Source organism: Atractosteus spatula, chromosome 2 (genome assembly GCF_055471065.1).
Source record: "Atractosteus spatula isolate fAtrSpa1 chromosome 2, fAtrSpa1.hap1, whole genome shotgun sequence".
NCBI classification, from domain to species: domain Eukaryota; kingdom Metazoa; phylum Chordata; class Actinopteri; order Semionotiformes; family Lepisosteidae; genus Atractosteus; species Atractosteus spatula.
Window position 1 is genome coordinate 34726224 of NC_142707.1, and position 19786 is coordinate 34746009.

General features: G+C 40.3%; 1 protein-coding gene across 1 annotated transcript; it reads right to left on the reverse strand.

The window, feature by feature from the left end:
• Window positions 1-554: 554 nt before the first annotated feature.
• Window positions 555-14421, reverse strand: slc30a1a (solute carrier family 30 member 1a). Its single transcript, XM_088909547.1, has 2 exons — window positions 13292-14421; window positions 555-7488 (listed from the first exon to the last, which is right to left on the reverse strand). Exons 1-2 carry the CDS (start codon window positions 13884-13886, stop codon window positions 6560-6562), a joined length of 1524 nt encoding a protein of 507 aa, XP_088765673.1. The 5' UTR covers window positions 13887-14421; the 3' UTR covers window positions 555-6559.
• Between the last annotated feature and the right edge of the window lie 5365 nt (window positions 14422-19786).

Sequence of the window (19786 nt, forward strand, 5' to 3'; positions counted from 1 at the left end):
TTGTAAGAGTACATAATGTTTGTACATCTAGCCGGACTGAAAAGTGACAGACATTTCCTTCACTTATCCAAAAGGCCAGTTGAGGGATTTATGTGGTTAAATATAAATAAAACCCAGGTAAATTCAGCATGGACAGGTGTTTAAATATCAGTTTGCTCTTTAGGGTAATTTTTCGTTTGCTGTTCTCATTATTGTATATAGTAGTGAAATAAGTTTGAAAGAAGGGCCTTGATCAACTTGCTATAGTCTGGCGTAGTGACAAGGTTGAAAAAAACCACTGACAGAGCCTCAAAGTGGTCTATGGGTGACAAGACAAAATGCCTGAAGGCTAAGATCTGTTTGATTTTTATGGAAAAAAGGGTGCATAAAACTGCACCAAGACCCCGTGTTAAAAAACAGGAATGTCACGAACAGTATAAAAGCAAAACGGTATAAACCTACAGTACCAAATATAAAAACACTAACAGCACAGTCACAGCACCCAATAACAGATCACACTGTGCATTATGATCCACCATGGGAATAATATGCAAAAAAAAAAGGTTTTGAAATGTGCATGAAACCGGTCTTAACCTTTATGAACCTTAACATCTAAAGAAAGAATATTTGTACACTTGCATTTGACATTTCATTTAGACAATACAATTCTTAAGATTTGGTGCAGGTAGATAAAATCCATACAAAAAAACAGATATGGCTATTACAGGATAATGTTAGGACTTTGTCTTAAACTTTCATAAAGCATTCAGCAGTTTTGCTACTATCAGTAAAGCAATATTATGTCTTCTGTCGTATACAGATGGTGATGAGATTTGTATAGGCTCTGCTTTTAAATCGTAGTCACACAGTACATAAGCACATAAAATACAGTTTGCCCTCAAGCTGGGAAGAGCTGCTAAAAAAAATCACTGGAGAGCTCTGGCTGACAAAAATAGCTCAAGAACTACAGAGGGCTCCAGCCCTAATGCAGTGTACAACTGAGAACAGTTAATTGTAAACCTCTGTATCTAACCTGTACTCACTATTACCAGTAAAAGAGCAGAGAGCTCACAATTGACAGTTAATCAATAAGTTGCCTTTAGATCAGAACCTGCTAAACAATTTTAATTCTCTAGAATGTATTGAAATATATGCAAGCACACACACACACACACACACACACACACACACACACACACACATTATATGCTCAAGACAAAGACAAAAGTGAAATACATATTAAAACTGACCTCACTATTAAAAGCTGGGCAATTGTGGATCAACAGGACATCTTAAATGAAAATCAAGCCAAATAAAATTCAAATTCGGTTACACAGACAAATACATACGGTCAAGAGTGCAGACTTTCAGGCCTCCTTAGAGAGCGAAGGGATTTGCGAAGCTCAGTGCAATACCAGTCTAACATTAACCACTCAGAGAGTTCTGCTCCTAATGACAGTTAATAAAAATCAGCTACTGCTTATATTTACAGTATGTAATGATACAAAACAATATACAGCTTCCAAGAAGCCATTGTGTTTCAAGGCATACAGTTCATGGAGTTTAAAAAAGGAGCAAGATGGAGCTCAAACCTACTGGAATACAGGACTCTAGTAGGACCAAAAAGCCTGCTCTGTTATTTTTCCTTAGTTGTTAAAACAGGTCATTGTCACAGACTGAGGATGTCTAACTATAAAAACACATCCCTTGATTAACACAAAGAATGAAAAGCTCGCTGCAGCAGGGACTTTAAGTAGAGATATATATATAACGCTGTAGTTAAATACACGGCCTTCTGACACGCTTCCCAAGTTGGGAAAGACTCAGATTGGTACTGCTGGCAAGAAATCAAAATATTTATGACCTTTTCTGACATCAGATAAACCGTTTTAATTTATTATGAAAAGGCTATGTGGTTTAGATGTATAAGCTAGTATACCCTACGAATGCATTTCGTAACACCAATGTATACTGTAGACTCTGGCACTTCACATACTTTTCTAACCCCCAAAAAATGATAGATTTGAGTACACAGACATCCAATGACAGATTATTTCACTTAGGAAAAATGCACAACAGTAGAATTACATATAAATTGATGAAAAAATGATGTCGATTTGATGCCACACACCAGAATTGCTTCCAAGTGTTTCAGACAAGTGAAAAACCAACCCCCTCCGGTTAAAAACCCTGCACATGTGGAGGAGAGCAAGGGGTGAGAGAACAGTGCAAACAAATGGATCCATTTCCCTGCATGTCTCATATTAATGGAAGATTCAAGTGAGCTTTCCAATTCTAAGAATGCTGAAGCTGAAGGAATCATGGGAATAAGTGAATTCACTGATAGCTGCCTACCAATTTCTTATTTTCAGTTTTGTATGGTTTACTTGGTTTATAGCAAATTTGTATTATGCACTTTAGGTACAGGACCGTGTCCTGTTTTAATTTAATATGAAACAGGCTGTTGTTTCATGCCTCATTGGCTGGACTTACATTTAAGCCTGAAACTCTCTCTTCTTGACAGCTTCAGGCAATATAATCTCCCTTTATGTACTGTTTCATACTGGTACTTCCAAATTTCCCTTCCTACCCTTGTAAAAATCTTACATATATATATATAATCAAGGTTTCTTAAAAACTGTCATACTATGCACATTGATTTGGGACTAGAGCAGGATTATAAAAAAAGCTCTATTCACTATATTCATATTAAAATGCATATTCATTAATGGAAAGTTTTATTTTTAATCATGAGAGAAACAAACAAGCAGAAACATCTCTAGGTTCTCCTCCAGAGGTGAAGGTGAAAAAATTATAATACAATGTTCTGACAAACTGAAAGGCCTGATCTCAGTTTTTTTTATATAAAATTACATGGTTAAAACAAACGGGTACAGAATTCTGAGAAAGGTATATAGATAATAGGAACAGCAATACTGAAAGGGATCTTCAAAAAAGTTACACTAATAAAAAAATACATCTCTATAAGATTTAATGGAATAAATCACTTAACCTCAATGCCCACACCTTTACAGAAGCTTCCATTTTATATTACCCATGGATTGCTAACAGCGAGCCCTGGATACTACCTGCATTGTTCCTTGGAAAAGAGTAGCTTTCAATCATTAAAAACGCATTCTAATAAACTGTTTTTTATTTAGGGATATGGACTTAAAAAGTGTTCACTATTACACATTCTACACAGCTGTCAAGCTAACAGGGCAATAACCTTTAAAAAAAAGCATTTTTTCCAATGAAGATCCAAATATGAGGAGGTGAGTATTTCAATTGCAAATACGCTCACAATCTTTGAAAGATGCAGGAGTCAAAAGTGCTTAAATCAGGAAATTTCAACTAACATTTTTTCCTGCAGGTTCTTTAACCTCAGAAGGTTATCTATTTTCTGGTCAGTCTGTTTTTTCCTTTTAAACATGTATGATAGTAGAACTACATGCATTCTCTGTGCAACAAATTCACAGAAGGCTTAGAAAGCATACCTGCATAACAGACCATACAAACTGTAAAGATTTTTTCCCAGCCTTGCATGTAAATTGTTGTAATAAGGGACTCACAAGAACAGGAGACCAGGAAACAAACAGTGCTTTTAACTGCCTGTTTTATTTTAACATTAGAAAAACTATCCACAACCTGCAAACGACACTTTCCTGTTTACCGGAACAAAGCAACAGTTCCGTCATCTTTGCCAGCACAGTGGGGACAATCATTAGGATCGGATTACTCCTTCCAAAAGGGCGATGAGCACTTTGGCATAGGATGCTGTAGGTAGCCATGCTTCTAAGAGCAAAGTCAGTCTCTTCTAAGCTGGCATGAGAAATGAAGATGGGAATGTGTCAGTACTGCAGGATCGATGAACGTGCTACAGCCCCAGGGGGCTTGTCTGTAGTTCATTCCACCATGCAGAGGGAGGTGGGACGAGGGCAAATTAGGCAGCTGACCATCTGGAGAATCTGCTTTGTTCACTGAAAGAGGTCTGGATGTGGGATTTGGAAGGGGGTGGTTAGAAGGCACATTTTAAGTTTTAGGGGAAACATGTTAAGTATTCAGGAGGGGGTTGGGGGGATGGGGGAGGGTAAACAGCCTGAACAAAACAGCTCCCAAAGCAAATTGAAGCCTACGTCCTCCTGCATTTTAAAGTCAAATGTACGCCTGCGAGGAACAAATTATTCTTGTGAGACCTAATGAAACAGACTGTACTGAGGGCAGAGGCAGCTGCCCTAATGGAAATTCAGACGGGTGTTTAAAGTGCTGCTGTTTAATCCTGCTCCTACCCCCTGAAAAACCTGCTGTTTGAAAATACAAATCCACCCCTCCCCCGTAGCCAGTTTTTCCATCTCTGTTAATAATGAGGGCGAACTGCAAAACTGTCAAACAGTGCTGCTGAGGAATGCTTTGTAGTGCCACTTGCATAAGTACGGTCAGCATGGGGAAACCTCTGTAGGGGTCTGGATCGATCACAAGTACCGGCTCTCTCCAGGATTAAATTCAATGGAAATTGTTAAGCCTGGGTTTCCAGTGGTAAACGGCTACAACCAACCGCAATGATTTACCCCGAAAGCAATCAGCAAGGATGCCAGAGAAGTCATAAAACCTAAAATATTCTCCGGCTCCTTCCAAAGCTGTGTGCGGAAAGACCTGCAAAAGACAGCTTTTCTTTTTCCCCTCCCTGTTCTGGGCTCTTGCTCAATAGAATAACTGAAAGTATTGGACTGAAGGCTTTGTAATTTATTGAGGGCTGCAAGTCTGTCAAGAGTTAGGGGAGTTCACGCTAAGCCCAGACCTGTGAGGAGACGCCCAGAGTGGCTCCCAGCTGATAAAACCCGTCAAGGGAACAGCGAGGCATTAGTTCTCAAGCACTGCGCACAATGACCAGCAGTCCCACCCCACCCCCAGCAGAAGCACCAGCAGCTGGCTCTTGTATATTGCATAGTACACATGCTCAAATCAGGTCAGAGATGCCCACCGACGACTGTAACACAATGGATAGTTCTTAAAACATAGCAAGGGCATGGCTATATCGGACGCCACCTACAGTAGATTTCCTAATACAGCCTTCCAAGATCAGAACACGAACCCTGAGGCACTCTCTTTTTTTGGGATGTGTATTCATTATTCTGCAGGGCAACCAGAAAAACTTGCCCTCTTGATTAAATGTCTGTCTTTTTAGGACTCTCAGAGAAGGAAGGAGAGAAAAATAAAATCCATGTTAAGAGTTTAATCTAGACTTAAACAGGAGAAAATCCAGTGAACAATATGACCACGGTTCTGCTTGCCGTCTTCTGAAGAACAATACAGCCTTTTCCCAAAACGAAGAGGCTTGCACAGCAAACCTTTTTTGGTTTCGGTAATGCCACGTAGGAATACAAATGCATTTTCGGACACGCGAATCAAATAAAAAACACTTTGCAAACACAGCAGTTCTATCTTACTGCATGTGATATTTAGCCAATTGTTCAAACAAGGCCAATGATCATGCATTTATGTGACATAAACATATGCCTTCTAGTAACCTACAGTAGATGCAAATGAATTTAAAATGCTTTTCAATTTGGCCACACAGATAATGGAGTTCGGCCCATAACATCCTAGATACCCAGTCATTGGTCTTAAGAGGCTTAGGAGTCTCCCAGCGTGCATTATGGAACAGTATATGGCTTTAATTGCATAATTTTCAATTGGAACACCTGCTTTGTAGCTTGGCTTTAAAATATTAAAAGGCAGGACTAATTGTGCCTTTTATTGGTCTTATTTCTATTTATATTTTTATGTCAACATTAAACAAACTTTTCTGGAATTTGTTTTTTAATAAAATGCATCAGCATGTTTCCAAATATCGCAAGCCTGCTCAAAATCAACATCGCAGCTTGCAAAATATATTTTGCTGTTGCATATCTTCAGACATTGTATATTCTGATACAAAGTCTGCTCTGCTTGGGGATAAAAAGGAAACAAAAAAAAACTATATAATCTTGAATATATATTAACGGTCGATTACTGAAAGATTCCAAATCTAATAACTTATTTAAATACATAAATTATTATATATTTGTATAAAATAACTTTCAATAACAGGGCTAGAATGTCTGACAGATACTGAGCAAACTCTTCCAAAAGCCTTTAATACCTTTTAAGGAAAATTTACACAAAAAAAAGTATAGCAGGGCAGATTTCAGTTTAGCTACTCATCACAAAGTCTTCTTGAACTGTAACCATCCGCTGGTGTGCTTTGTTTTGCATGTTTTCCGCTGTCTTCCTGCTCCAGTGAAGGAAATAAGTGTCCCGATATCCGGTTTCGAGAAGCTTAGGCACAGTCATACCATCCAACACCTTATCACAAAGCAGTGATAATGACACGCATGCAAGAGTTTCTAATTGTGCATCTCTGAGATGTGACCTAACATGGATTATCACACTGCAGCAAACACAGCTCGTAGGAAGGAGGGACGAGGGGCGCCTTATTTTCCAGGCACCCATCTACCTGAAATCAAACCCTTGCGCCCCTTCACCCCCGACATTCTCCCAACCTTAATTACGCGTCACCTCCCGCCTCTCTGCTAGGGCCCTACAGAGACGATTCCACCTCTCTCTGGATGACGACCTCTGGTTCTGACCCGGGCACCACCTGGACGCCGGAGTCTGGCGGGGCCTGTTCTCGAGACGAGTGCTCGGGGGACTCGCTGATGATCTCCAGGCGGGAGCTGGGCTGGCTGGGGGCCCTATCCCCGGCCTTCTTCTCCGCACCCGCCCCAGCCTTGTCGCCCGTGCCACAGCACAGCTTGGGGGCGCACTGGGTCCGGCAGGACAGCTCGCACAGGGAGATGCGGGACTCCGAGTTGACAGTGACGAACTCGGGTTGGATGGTGGTGGCGTGGATGCCCTCATTGTGGAAGAAGTCCTTGATGCGCTTGGCCACGTCCATGTAGGACGTGGGGTCGTGGCACTTGATGTGCGCCGTGGCGATGATGCGGCTGCCCGCCAGCTGCCAGATGTGCAGCTCGTGGACTGCCAGCACGCCTTCCAGGTCCCGCAGCTTCTCGTTGAGCCGGTGCATGTCAATCTGCTTGGGCACGGTCTGCAGGAGGATGAGTGCCGATTCCTTCAGCAGGGGGTAGGTGGTGTAGAGGAGGATGCACACCATGATGACGCAGAGCGTGGGGTCCAGGTACAGCACCCAGCAGGGCCCGGCGGAGAGGACGCTCTGGGTGCCGTTGTTGAGCAGGCTCACCAGCGTGTGGTTGACGTGCTCGTGGTCAGTGCAGTGGCTGTCCGTGCAGGGGTTGATGCAGGGCTCCCCAGCCTGGCAGGGCTGCCACACAAACGTGAAGATGATTGCATTGATGACGACGATGACGGAGCCCAGGGCGTCACCCAGCACGTGGAGAAAGACCCCACGCATGTTGAGCTGTGAACCGGACTCTGCCCCGTGCTCCTGCTCCTCAAAGGCAGCGCTCCCATTCATCTGGACCTCCAGCGCATTCTCGGGCAGCAGGTCTGTGGGACAAAGACAGGCGGGTTACACGCGTCTTGTAACGTGTGTATATACCAGTGATATTAATGGCTAAAAGAATGAGGATTTAAGAACATGTCAACTTTTGCACAGGGTATGTACAGATAGTCCGCTTTACTTGCTATCCCGTAGACCAGTCTTAAAAAGTATTTGAAATTATCATACTCAGTCACTGAGGGCTTCATTCAGGAAGACTAAAACCCCAGGGGCATTACAAGGGTTGATAAAGAGGACTTAAAGATAGAAGGAGCACGCAATGCCACAGTTCTAATAACATGTCTTATTGGAGGCTTAAACTACTGATCGTACAGCTGGATATGGTTAAAACCCCATGATTACAGCTCAGTTAAAGTTCGCATATCACTACAGTGCAAAACCATGTCACTCTGTGCAAGCTGCATCTTGAGAGGTGCCTTACTGCCTCAGTACTGCGGTACAATTTAGCAACGGCTAATGGTCTGGCAAAGCCTGTCAGCTTAGAGCTTTTCGCAATACAAATCTGGTTACCCATAATCATCACGTTTTAGCAGGAGATAAACAGAGCTCACGAACTTAAGCTAGCACAGCCTGCAAGAGTCTCTTCGCCTTTATACAGTGGTTCTTTCCTGTACCCCTAAGCAACACAATAAATACTGCAACACCATCCAATGCATGCAAGATAATGAACTGTAAGATACCCTCCAGAGCACAAAATTACAACTTGCTACAGTTATTTGCTATCCTTGTCCCTTGGTCGCATTCAGTACCTAATTACAACACTTACTGCCTGTGCATTTAACACAAAACCAGTACTGTCAATGAGGGCTTTAGTTCTAATCTATTATTTGCACTGAAATAAAGGAGAGAAAAACTACTGCTAAATCCATGATGCCATATGCATCAAGACATTTTTTTTACAGTATTGTGCCTTAATGACAAGGAAATAGGATGTATACACCATAAATGGTGGACAGCTTATAATTTCAAATACTCAAACATATGCAGAGAATTATGCTTTAGGTAACTTTGAAAGAGAAGTATGAAGACTTTCTGGCCTCCACATTTTCCATTTAGCTTTAATGTTAGCAAATTTTGTATTTAATATATCCAAGTCTTACTATGCTTCTAGCACTTCTACTTTTTAATTTACTTCCATTCATATCAGGCCTGTCAGTTTTCTAAATGGTTCAATTGTTTTCATTAAATGGTACCACTCTACACCTATTAACAGAAACCTATTCCCTCCCTCTCAATGTAGTTCTCTTCATGAGCAGGTATGCAACACCAGTCAGGCTGGGCTATAACGTTCTTCTGTTTTGGGCACAAATACATACTTCCAGCTCTCCTCTGGATACCTTCCCAACTTCTGCTTTAACTGAAGCTTGAGACTTTCTGAAAATGACCCAATCGATGTTACCTAATGATTTCACCGAAAATAATTAAAAAACTGACCACAATTATGAGGCACCTCTTAACGTTCACTGTCCTTTTATTGATCCTGAAGCAACTTCAGGTCTGTTGAAGCTTGAAGTCTATAGACATTTGGCTAATGAGACGCTCCAACTAGGATTTTTTTTTAAAGAAAGATGCTTTATTTGAGCTTGTAGAGAGCAATTTGGAGTATCCTGTGAATGGATAAGGAATTTTGAAAATTACATTATTCATACTCCTTGCTTATCACACAAAATCTATCACAAGACCATTACACTGCAAGCATAACAGATGGACAGGATAATTTTCATAGATGTTTCATAGATATTACTTTTAAAGCCTAGTAAAAGTAACAACACACTTTCAATACCTAGAAAATACTTTTAAAAGGACTGACCTTAGCTATTTAGTACTACTGAGGTCTATGCGACCTTCACATCCTCAATTACACAAATATTTTAATAGCTTTTAATCACATCACAAGTTAGTTGTACACATTAAAAGACACATAAAAACTGTAAAATTCTGTACAAGACTTGGGATCGTAGTAGTTGCTCTTTAAGCAGCAACCCATCTGGTACCAGTTATAGTCTCAAACAAAATACTTGTTGGTTAGTCTCGTATATATTGTTATTTTGTTTGAAATTTCATCAGGTTAGTAGAGCATGGATCATTCCATTTGCAAATTATGGTTATTAAAAGAGAGCTAACAAGTCAATTTATCACTAAAAGGTTCTCTTCTCAGACCACAGCCTAGCTGGCGCAAACAAGTATCTTAAGATATTGTAAAATTCAGTATATCAACTGTTTATAAAACTAACGCATAACATTCATATTTGGGGTGAAAAAGCCACTTATCCTGGTGGAAGTCACAGCAAGCTGAAGTCTGTCCTGCATGTACAGACACAGCAGGACGACAGCATTGTCTTTGCTGCAGGGACAACGAGAAATTGGCAACTTGAAACAACCAATCAAAGCTAGCCAGCATGTCTCTTAGAGGTGGAAGGAAAGGGAGAAAACCCAAGAGAGGGCAGGGAGAACGTCCAAGCTCCCCGTAGACAAGGCCCTGTGGCCACGAGGCAGCAACACTTCTAGACTCGATTCCGCGGGCATCACCAGGCCAAGACCAAGCATCAATAACCAACCCGCCAATTTGAAAATTACTGGCATTACAATGATTTCAGACAGAGCTATGACTATTGTTAAAAAATGTCAACCTGGAGGAATAATAGATTTTAGATCACGTTGTTAAGTACCCATATTATGTCCTAATGACCGCAAGTTTTCCTTCCCCCCTATTAAATCCCTTTACAGTAATAAACAATGCTATTAAAGCACAAAAAAAGTATTGACAGAGCTACTGATTTCATAATTTCTGGGAGGAGATGCCTTGATATCAACACTACATCACACAAACATCAAACAAGCAAACAGAAAGGAAAGTTTACCAGAACTCATCCAGACCTCTTTGTGAAATACAGCATACCTATAACAATTACAGTCCTTTGCATGTAAATACCGTAGCTCTTTTCACACCGCAAAAGGATCTCAAAGCACTTTACACACAGGAGTAGGATCACCACTAAAGTGCAGCACACAGCAGCCTCAGTTGCTATAACACTAGCAACATCACTACACAGCGGTTCAGGTACAGAACTGACGAAGCGCTTCATAGAGCTGGATTGTACAAGCCCAGAGCAGATCGTAAACAGAAGACAGCAACTCTTTGAAAAGAATCACGGGGTCTTTAGCAAACCAAGGTCTGGACTAGATTGTCATTAATGTCTCATCTGCGGGACAGCACAAACTTGGAAATTCTGGCCCAGAGGAAAGAGCAACACAACTACCACTTGTATCGCAGTACAGTACTGAACAGGTCCAGCCTTGGTCAGCTTGTGAAATCTAACAGAATTAGGCTACAGGGTGGTATTGTTACTCCAATAGTGTGCAAATGAATAATATTAGGCTGAGGTATTGAAAACATTCCATTTCCTGCATTTCATCCTGGTGCCAGTAGGAAGAAGAAAAATCTGAATCTCTGGTCATAGGAAAAGGGACAGCAGAAATTTTCAGAATCATCTGCAAGCTCCAGCTGCACTCTCTTGAGACATTTCTCACAGATAACAGCTGGTTTCTGTCACATGCATACTGTAAACTGAATATCTGAAGGTCAAGTCCAAAAAGCCTGAATAATACCAAACATAAAAAGCAGAAAGTATTTCAGTACTTTGGGAAACAATTGTTCTTTAACCTGTTACATCAAGTTATTTCTGACACATGACGAACCATTAAAAAATAGTTATAATGGGTGATGTGTTCCTCCAGGCATCTATGACAGCATTAGAAACCTGCAGGGTATAGCCTTGTTGACACACTTTTCCATTGAATAAATATACATAAATTTCTTATTAGTCCAGTATGGAGAATGTAATTCCCAAAGGGCACCAGAAATGTGTTAGGGAAGCAGCAGCAAGTGAAAAATTAATCTTTTTTGTTCCTCTGAAATCAGCTTCTCCCAGTGACAGCTACACAAAATCACGTTGTCTTGCTAGTATAAAGATAAAAAGCAATTTAAAGGTAATAAGGCTAATTCAAAAAGCCAACTCTTATTTTCTTAACATAGCTATAGAAGGCTCAAGAGCAGAAACATTGCATTTCTTGGGTCTACTTCGCAATGAGGAATTAACTTCTGTTTGCGTCTTTAACCAACTAGACGTGTTCATTTTTTTCCCATTTGTTCTTCATATTTCACACAGGAAGCTGTTGTACTTGATCTTGTATTGGCATATTTTCTTATTTATGCTAGTGATTTCTAAACTAAGAGTTTTCCATTCTAAAGGAGTAAACAGTTTCTTTGTCATGTACAACCCTGAAGCAATTTAAAATCGGGAATCTCAAAGTTTGGGATGAAAGTTATGATGCCTATTTCCGAAGCTCAATCTCATTTCCTGTTTTAAATGTAATGGTAAAGGTCACTTTAGCAACTCTGCCTTTCAGGCCTGGGGTGGGTAAACAATAACTAAAAAAAATAAGTGTTTTTAGGACCCATTGTATGCCTTAAAAAGGAAATAAACCATTTTTGTAGACTTAATCCTGTTGTTGCACTGTTTACAGTTTTATAATTATTTAAAACTGTATTTCTTCGCTTTATGCTAATCCCTGGTTGTTAGCTCATGTTTGTATGGTAGCTTGTCAAGTATAGAAGCAGTAACCATGCTATAACTGACCTGTCACATGATAAGCACATGATTGCCAGCTATAAGGCAAAGACACAGGTCAGAAAAAAAGCTTCAGTCAGCAGGCTAAAAAAGCAACTCACACTCATATTCACAGGGGTCCAGGACACCATAAAACAACCTGATGAACACCTAATACGCTTAAAAGGAACAGTGGAACCAACCCTGAGAATCGGGCAGAAATGCCAGCATCCTGTCCTCAAGAAGAAAGTTTCACTTTTACAGAATAAGATGTAGAGGAACAGATGTACTCCTCACACCATGTGACTGTCAGTCACCACTAGCACTGTGCAATAAGGCTGTAACCACATCATTCCATGTTGGGGAACACAATCATAGGTTCAAGAGTCCACATTTTCATATTTCTCAGACACTGCACTCTTAGAGGTGAAGGGTCCAGTTTTTTCACCATTCTCTGAAAAAAACTGTTTAAACATGAGATGCTGTCTAGCTCATGACTTTTCATTTAATGGGAGAGGCAAAAAAAAGAATACAGGACCTGCCTGTCTTGCTGTGAGCTGTGAATTGGAGTGTTAGCAGTTTATGTAGAATCTGCACCTGTGTGATACTCAAAGGAGGACCTGACTAAGTCCGTGTTAGTGGTTCTTTCCACTAAGGGTGTACTGGTTGACAAATCACGAGATACCCACCCTGCTACCTGGGGACAAGCACTGGTCCATACATAGAAATGTGTACCCTTTTTGCTGTTCTACATGAGAAAAGACAGTAGCAGAACGTATTGTATTAAACAATGATTTACCAACTCGTAAAAAAATGGCTCCTATACATCTGCCAGTGCTGAGACGCTATACATTTTAATTGCAGGCCCATACCAATGGTAATTTTGTGGTTCACATTGCGGTTACGGTAGAAGCTGAAGCGTTGTCCAAACTCATTGTGTACTAAACCAACAGCCCTGACGAAAGCGGGATTTTAAACACTTGTTTCCTTATTGTATGCAGCTTCGATGCCACAGTCTGACAGTCGTCTTCAAATTGACAGATATCGTTTTAAAAATCTTACTTTCAATTAAAAGTAGACCAAGTTAGCAACCAAGTGTACGAGCAATGACAACACTAAGGCAGAAGCAAATCGAAAGAGGAGAATAATTCTAACTGCTTGGAAGAAATTAAAAACATACCGTGCTTGTCTGGCCTGTCTGCGTTGACTCCGTTAGGGCTGCCGCAGTTTCCTACCAGATTATTAGTCTCTTCCCCAGACGATCCATTGCCGGATGGTCTGTCGGATTTGCACATTTTGTTCCTTTTGTTTTTCTTACTCCCGTGCGAGTGTCCTCCGTGGGAGTGTCCGTGCCCGCCGCCCCCTGCGTGTCCGTGGAACATGCAGAGCCCCAGCAGGTTCACCAGGAGCCCCGCTGCCCCGACCCCGATCACCACCAGCGGGCTCTCGATCTCATGCGGCTCGGTGAACCGCTCGACGGCTTCCAGTATGATGGTGAAGCACAGCGCGGTCAGAAACACGGCGTTCACCAGGGCGCCCATCACCTCCGCCCGGATCCACCCGAAGGTGTTCTTGCTGGTCGCCTGCGTTTTTTCCGCAAAGCGAACGGCCACCAAAGCCACGACCAGGGCGATGACATCCGACAGCATGTGGAAGGAGTCCGAGAGCATCGCCAGGGACGAGGTTATCCGGCTGACCACCACCTCCACGATGAAGAAGCCGAAAGTCAGGGACAGCATGCAGAGCAGCCGTGCCCGGTTGGGTTCACAAGCCATTTTCCCTTCTGAGAAGTCTCCTCCAGATAAATGTTTCAGTGATGAATTACTATGTGGTTATAAAAATACTATTTCGTTGTTTCACAAAAACCGAAATCACGCTACCATCTTCACGGAAAGCTACTTGTACGAATCACTGGAAAAAAGGGGCTGGTATTTCGAAATCACGGGATTCGCGCAAATGCCACCGGTAACACACGGTAAGTGGCAGTATGACTAGAAAGAGGAGAAAATATTTCTCCCGTCAGAAATCAGGTCTATATCGTTGTTACCGTGTTCCTGGAGATCTGTACATCAGAAGGCATTCAACATATTCAGGGATGGCAAATGAAGCTCCAAAGGAGAGAAAAAAGCACAGGCTTGTCATTCAAAGACGTCTTGTAAATCCTCCTTTTAAAAACATATATAATGGAAAGCTATGTTTAAGGGTTGTTAACTGAGTACTTCTTTAAAAAGATCTGGTGCTCAAACAAAGAACCAAAGAAAAGCGAAAAGAATTACCCGGTGAGTACAAAACACAGCTCGGCACTACGATAGCTCTCTGGTGATTTGCAGACGGTTTAAAACTTTGCACCCGAAACCGGCAAAGTTTTCACACGGAACAAGGGGAGCCAGGCGGCCACGCCCCGTCTCTCCGCCATTGGCGGAGGGCGCGCAGTGTGGCGGCGGCGGCTCTCCGCTTGGGCACAGGGGCTGTCAGTTTGGAGATCATGTGCCCCGCCGGGGCTTGTGTAGTCGCCGGCGGGGGCTAGTTGACCGACGCCAGGCCTATAGCAACTAGGCCGGCTCCGCTCTCCCTGTTCTGCGGCGGGCGATTGGAGACCTCGGCCTTCAGTCGTGTTGAAACCCGAGCAGACTGCAATGGAGATCCGCCTCTGAGTCAAAACGTGACGCTTTCTTCACACCGCACCTGGTTTGTAACCGCACGACACCACAAGTACTGATTCAAGACAAGTCATGCTGATATTGCAGAAAAATAAAAAATCCGAAAATAACCATAATAATAATGTAGAACATGCCTCCTTTCATTGTTGAAATTGCATACAACAAAAGCTTAGTTAAGGAGTCCTGCACCTTGAATAGTGCTCCTTTTAAAAGAAGAAAACGGAGAAATATTTTCGTGTGCAAAACACTCGCATAAAACCCGACGCCCTTTTCACTTTTGAATTATGTTTCAGCTGCAGTCAATCCAATTAACTGCACGTTAAGATTGTATCTAGGAGGGTCAGTTTAGGTAGATGAATATGAAATAATCTATGCCTTAACTATTAAAAAGACATGAAGATTGACGTTTCCAACAAAATCGGATGCTTAATATTTGATCTCCCCCGTGCTTGTGGAAATTAACGTGGACAAGGAGTTTCTTATTCCTAACAGACCGCTTACTGGTCCGCTTTCTCGACGCAGTATGAAAACTACATAAAACACTAGAACATCACGTTAATTACTCCTATTACACTTTACCAGTACATAATGTTGGCCCAACCGCAACGATAAAAACGTTCTGACAAGTGTGAACAGATGGTAGATGGTAAGGAATTTGGGGAGAGATATTAAATATTATCATTTGTGATCATGTGGACGTGTGGATTATTCTGCTATTTCACACAAGGCATTCTTGGAACATATAAGCAACTGAGATAACATTATTTTTTATAGGTGGTGCTGAAATGTAAGGTATTCTTTACTTCTAAAGAAACAGCTATTGGGAATGCAGCAGGTGTGTAGAATAAACCACAAAATCATGTGTAATAACCAGTAAGATTATATGCAGGTTGTGAATTGCCCTTGCTTAGCCTAAACGGCTTAACGTTAAAGCCCTCCTGTATGCTCGTCATTTGTCATACGCAAAAACTATAATTTAACTGCATCTGTTTAACTTTCAAGCATATATTCCCCTAGGAAATCCACAACGATCCCTTCAATTTTCGTAAACACAGTGTCCGTGAAAGTAGTTCTTGTCTCACAAACAGAAATGATCTGTTGTCTGTCTGCCCACTTCTGAAGAGCAGGTAAACTGATCCATATCATGTAGATAGTATGGGGTCTTGGTAATTAGCAGGCCTTAAAATTTGTGAAAGGATGATAGATTCATCATTTGTTCTAAAAATTTTACAAAGCTTCAGAATAACCACAGCTTAGAAATGGTAATGTTGTGATTACTGCTTCTTCATTGCACTGCTTATGAAGCAAAATAAGTAGGAGCTTTTTATTAAACCGCCCTTTGAAAGCTTCAAAAGCTGTTTTTAAAATATTATAAAATATATATTCATATATTATATAATTCTCCAGCATTTAGACGTTCAGAGTCTGAGTACTATTTGTCTCCTGTCAGCCCAGAAAGTAAGCTTAATACAAAATAAAAATGAATTGCACTGTTGATAATGTTGAAGTCTGAAGGCTGTTACATAGTTGAATATAAATAAGTCCTACATTATTATTATTTGCTTCAAACCCTATTTTCAAAGGAAAAGTGAATGCAACAGCAGGTATGTTTCACAACAGCTTGAGTGGATCACTACAGTTCTGCTTTTATCAGTCAAGGGAGAGCAAATGAAATTATGGGCTGTTGCACAGAAAAACATGTCCTGATAGAATTAAAAAATGAAATCCTAACTTTGAGTCTTGCTTGACAGTATAATAGGCTGCTAAAAATCTTAAATATAAATTGCCTCCTAATGTCAAATACACCGCTACCCCAAATCAGATATCAGAAAAAAAACCCATCTTGTTCAACCTAATGCACCTCATGAAAGTAAAAAAAAAAAAAAGATATTCAAAGTTTAGTACTAAGCTTCCTTTGGAGAGAGCAGTTTGAGTCTGTAGAGATGGGGGTACAGAGGATTTGCAGGCTAATCCCTCTGTAGAGCCTAAAGTCTTTTGGTCATAACAGGGGGTGAGCAAGAGGAAGGTTATCAAAACCACCACAGAGGCTGGGTGAGGGTGGCTGATATTGAAAGACCTAAAACACCCAGTGACCCCAGATCACACTCCTCTAATAGTGTGTCCAGGTGCATCAGAAGATGTATTTCCAAGCCTTTGTGTACTGGCCAGGTGCACTTCAACATTTCTTTAAATTGGTCTTTTTTTTTCCTTTGGTGGGCACAACTGGGATAAATAAAGGGGGACTGAATTTTGCCATCATAATTTTCATTAATGGGTGCTTGAAAAGCTCTCATGTCCAGAAACCCACAGGAATACAAAACCATCTACATTTCTTAATACCTTTACTGAACTGTTACTTTATCATGAAAATGTAGATAGACAGTATTTTCTGCTAAAAATAAAAAAAGACTGTTTCAGTACTGTATATATAAACCTGAAAAGAAAATCCATTTTAAAATGTACTTTTAAAATAAAAGAAATGTTTCAAGATGCAAAGTTGCACTAGCCTACTTAATTTCTGTTAAATTCTTAAAGTTGATCAACATTAAAAACAAGAGAAACATACGTTCCTAAGTACATAACTTTGGAGACACAAAGTAGGGCATTCTGTGTGCTCCTAAAGGACTGGAAATCCAGCCTAGTATGATAGACAGCCAGTAACATGCCATTCACAAACTGAGACAGCCTAGGGTTCAACACTGGCAAGGCACACTGACTATATACCAGCTGTGAGAATGAATCATAGGCATTCAAATACTTAATAATTGAACTGCTATTTACAGACCAAGAACTGTATCAAATGCTTTGACAAACCTCTTTTGCATCTTTTCAGTATTCTATACCTCATAGGTCACATAATATTGTAGTATGTTGAAATTGTTTTTTGTACACATGGAACTTGCTTTTATATATGCATCCTGTAGGATAGATTTATCAGATTTTGTTAGTTGTGTTCAGACACAAACAGCTGTTAGGCTTTGATAAATAAGGTACTTTGTGTTAAGTGTAATAATTTCTTCCAAAGTTACATGTGAAGATGTATAGCCAACATTGACGAGCAGAGCACATTAGCCTCCACTCCTGTAACTAAAATGTTCTTTTTCTACCACTTAGGCACATGACCATGCATCATGCTTTAGCTCTGTCCCATTTCAAGAAACAAACACTTATGACAAAATTATTGCTGCAAGCTTCTCCACTATGTAGAACACTTATGGGCAAGTAACAAGTAAAAAGACCTTAAACGTGACTGAATACATTTTCTATCATTCCCATCAGCAAAGCAGTGGATTTGTTCTCCACATTTCTCTCTTCTAGAGCATTTTAAATGCACAGAAAATACTAGTGAATGCAGTCATCTTGAAGAAATAGGCCATTCCATCATTATAGCAGTACTTGTATTTACAATATCTTTATTACAAAGGGAAACACCTTATTTCTCTAGAATATGAAGAAAGTAAATAAATTGTGTAAAATATTAAAAGTTCATACATATCTTTTATTCTCCTTGAGAGTGAAACAGCACATTTCATGAGCTGTATTCACAGCACCATCTGATCTTCAGTCTTCAAAACTAAGGAAATTTGATTGCCCTGAGCAATTTAACTGCAGATAATTGCACATTTCTTTTAAAATCCACCTCCCCTAGATGTATCTGAAGCCTTAAGAGTGCCACACACCTTAAACAGGAATATAGCATTTTCTACTTTCAGAGCACCTGAACAGCTGCATGCTGCCTCTCCCCAGTGGCCTCTACCTACTTCCTATAATCTCTCCAACATTTCCTTCCTAAATATCCAGGGAAACAAATGAAGCTGAACAAATGAAGCTGTATTTGGAGACCCCTTGTGGGACCCAGTTGTTAAGTCAAGTGACATAAACACAACATTTTAGAAACATTTATTTAAAACTCAAGTGTTTTTAAAAATGACGGCAAAATGTATACATCGTCCCTTGTGCAAAATTAAAACTTATGTATTACTTTGAAATACTTCAGTACAGACTAGGCTCCATCCAACATTTTCACAGTTCCAGATAACCTGAGAATTGACTTCGTCCACATCTTAGTAAAATACAGTCACTCATGTACAAAAGCAAGAAACTACAATGAAAAATCCATTGATTCCCCCCCAAGAATGCAGCTGCCAGACATGGATATGTGGTAAAATAAGAGTAACAAAAGTCTACCAACATGTATGAAAGGAGAGAATAATTACAGAGATTTCAAATAACTATTCTGTCATACTATTTTGTTTAATGCACCCAATGCCAAAAATTTTAAATTAGGTGTAGATTTAAAAACTAAGACATCATTTTTGGAAAGTATGTTATGGAAAATAAGACTGTTTTGCAATAGTCCCTCCAGACAAGGGGTTCAGAAATGCTTTAGCTTTGCCTTTCACTGAGGCTCAAAACCATGTAATGAAAGCAAGATTAGATTAACAAAAGGTGCTGTAATGCAATACCCACATCTTAACTCTTTGATTGTTTTAAAAGCATTCAAATCAATTATTGCCTTCAAATGTCAGATTTGTACAGCATGGTTATACAGATGTATAGAAGTTTAAACCACTCCATCAGATGTTTCTAAATTAAACACCTTTAGAGTTTAGAGTTTAATGATGTTCTAGGAATATTAGTCAAGAAGAACAAAAGCAAAAACAAGTGACAAAATACCCTTTGAACAGGTGGTAAAATCGTGCTTCTCCCAAAGTTGCCAAGGCAACATCCTAGAGGTTTCCCTCCAATCCAAACATTCTACAGTTTTATTATGTGCAGTCACCCACATTATCACATGTACATTTGAGGAAATAGATTTGTGGATTAAAAGTCATGTGAATCATGTCAAATCACAAAAAAAAAACTTAAATTATGTTAGACATGATACTCGGAGTGAAGCTTTTTTAAAAAACAGCTTTGTTCTTTCCAAGCTAAAGAATCCGATGCTGAAAAAAAGAAGAAAGAAAACAACCTTTCGGCCGTGGAGCCTTCTTCAGTTGTGAGCAGGTTGCTCA

Excerpts from the sequence above, each read along its gene's own strand:
- slc30a1a (XM_088909547.1), bottom strand. The coding sequence starts at position 13,886 with ATGGCTTGTGAACCCAACCGGGCACGGCTGCTCTGCATGCTGTCCCTG. Across the intron at positions 7,489-13,291 it reads AGACAGGCCAGACAAGCACG|ACCTGCTGCCCGAGAATGCG; the intron begins GTATGTTTTTAA and ends TTTGTCCCACAG.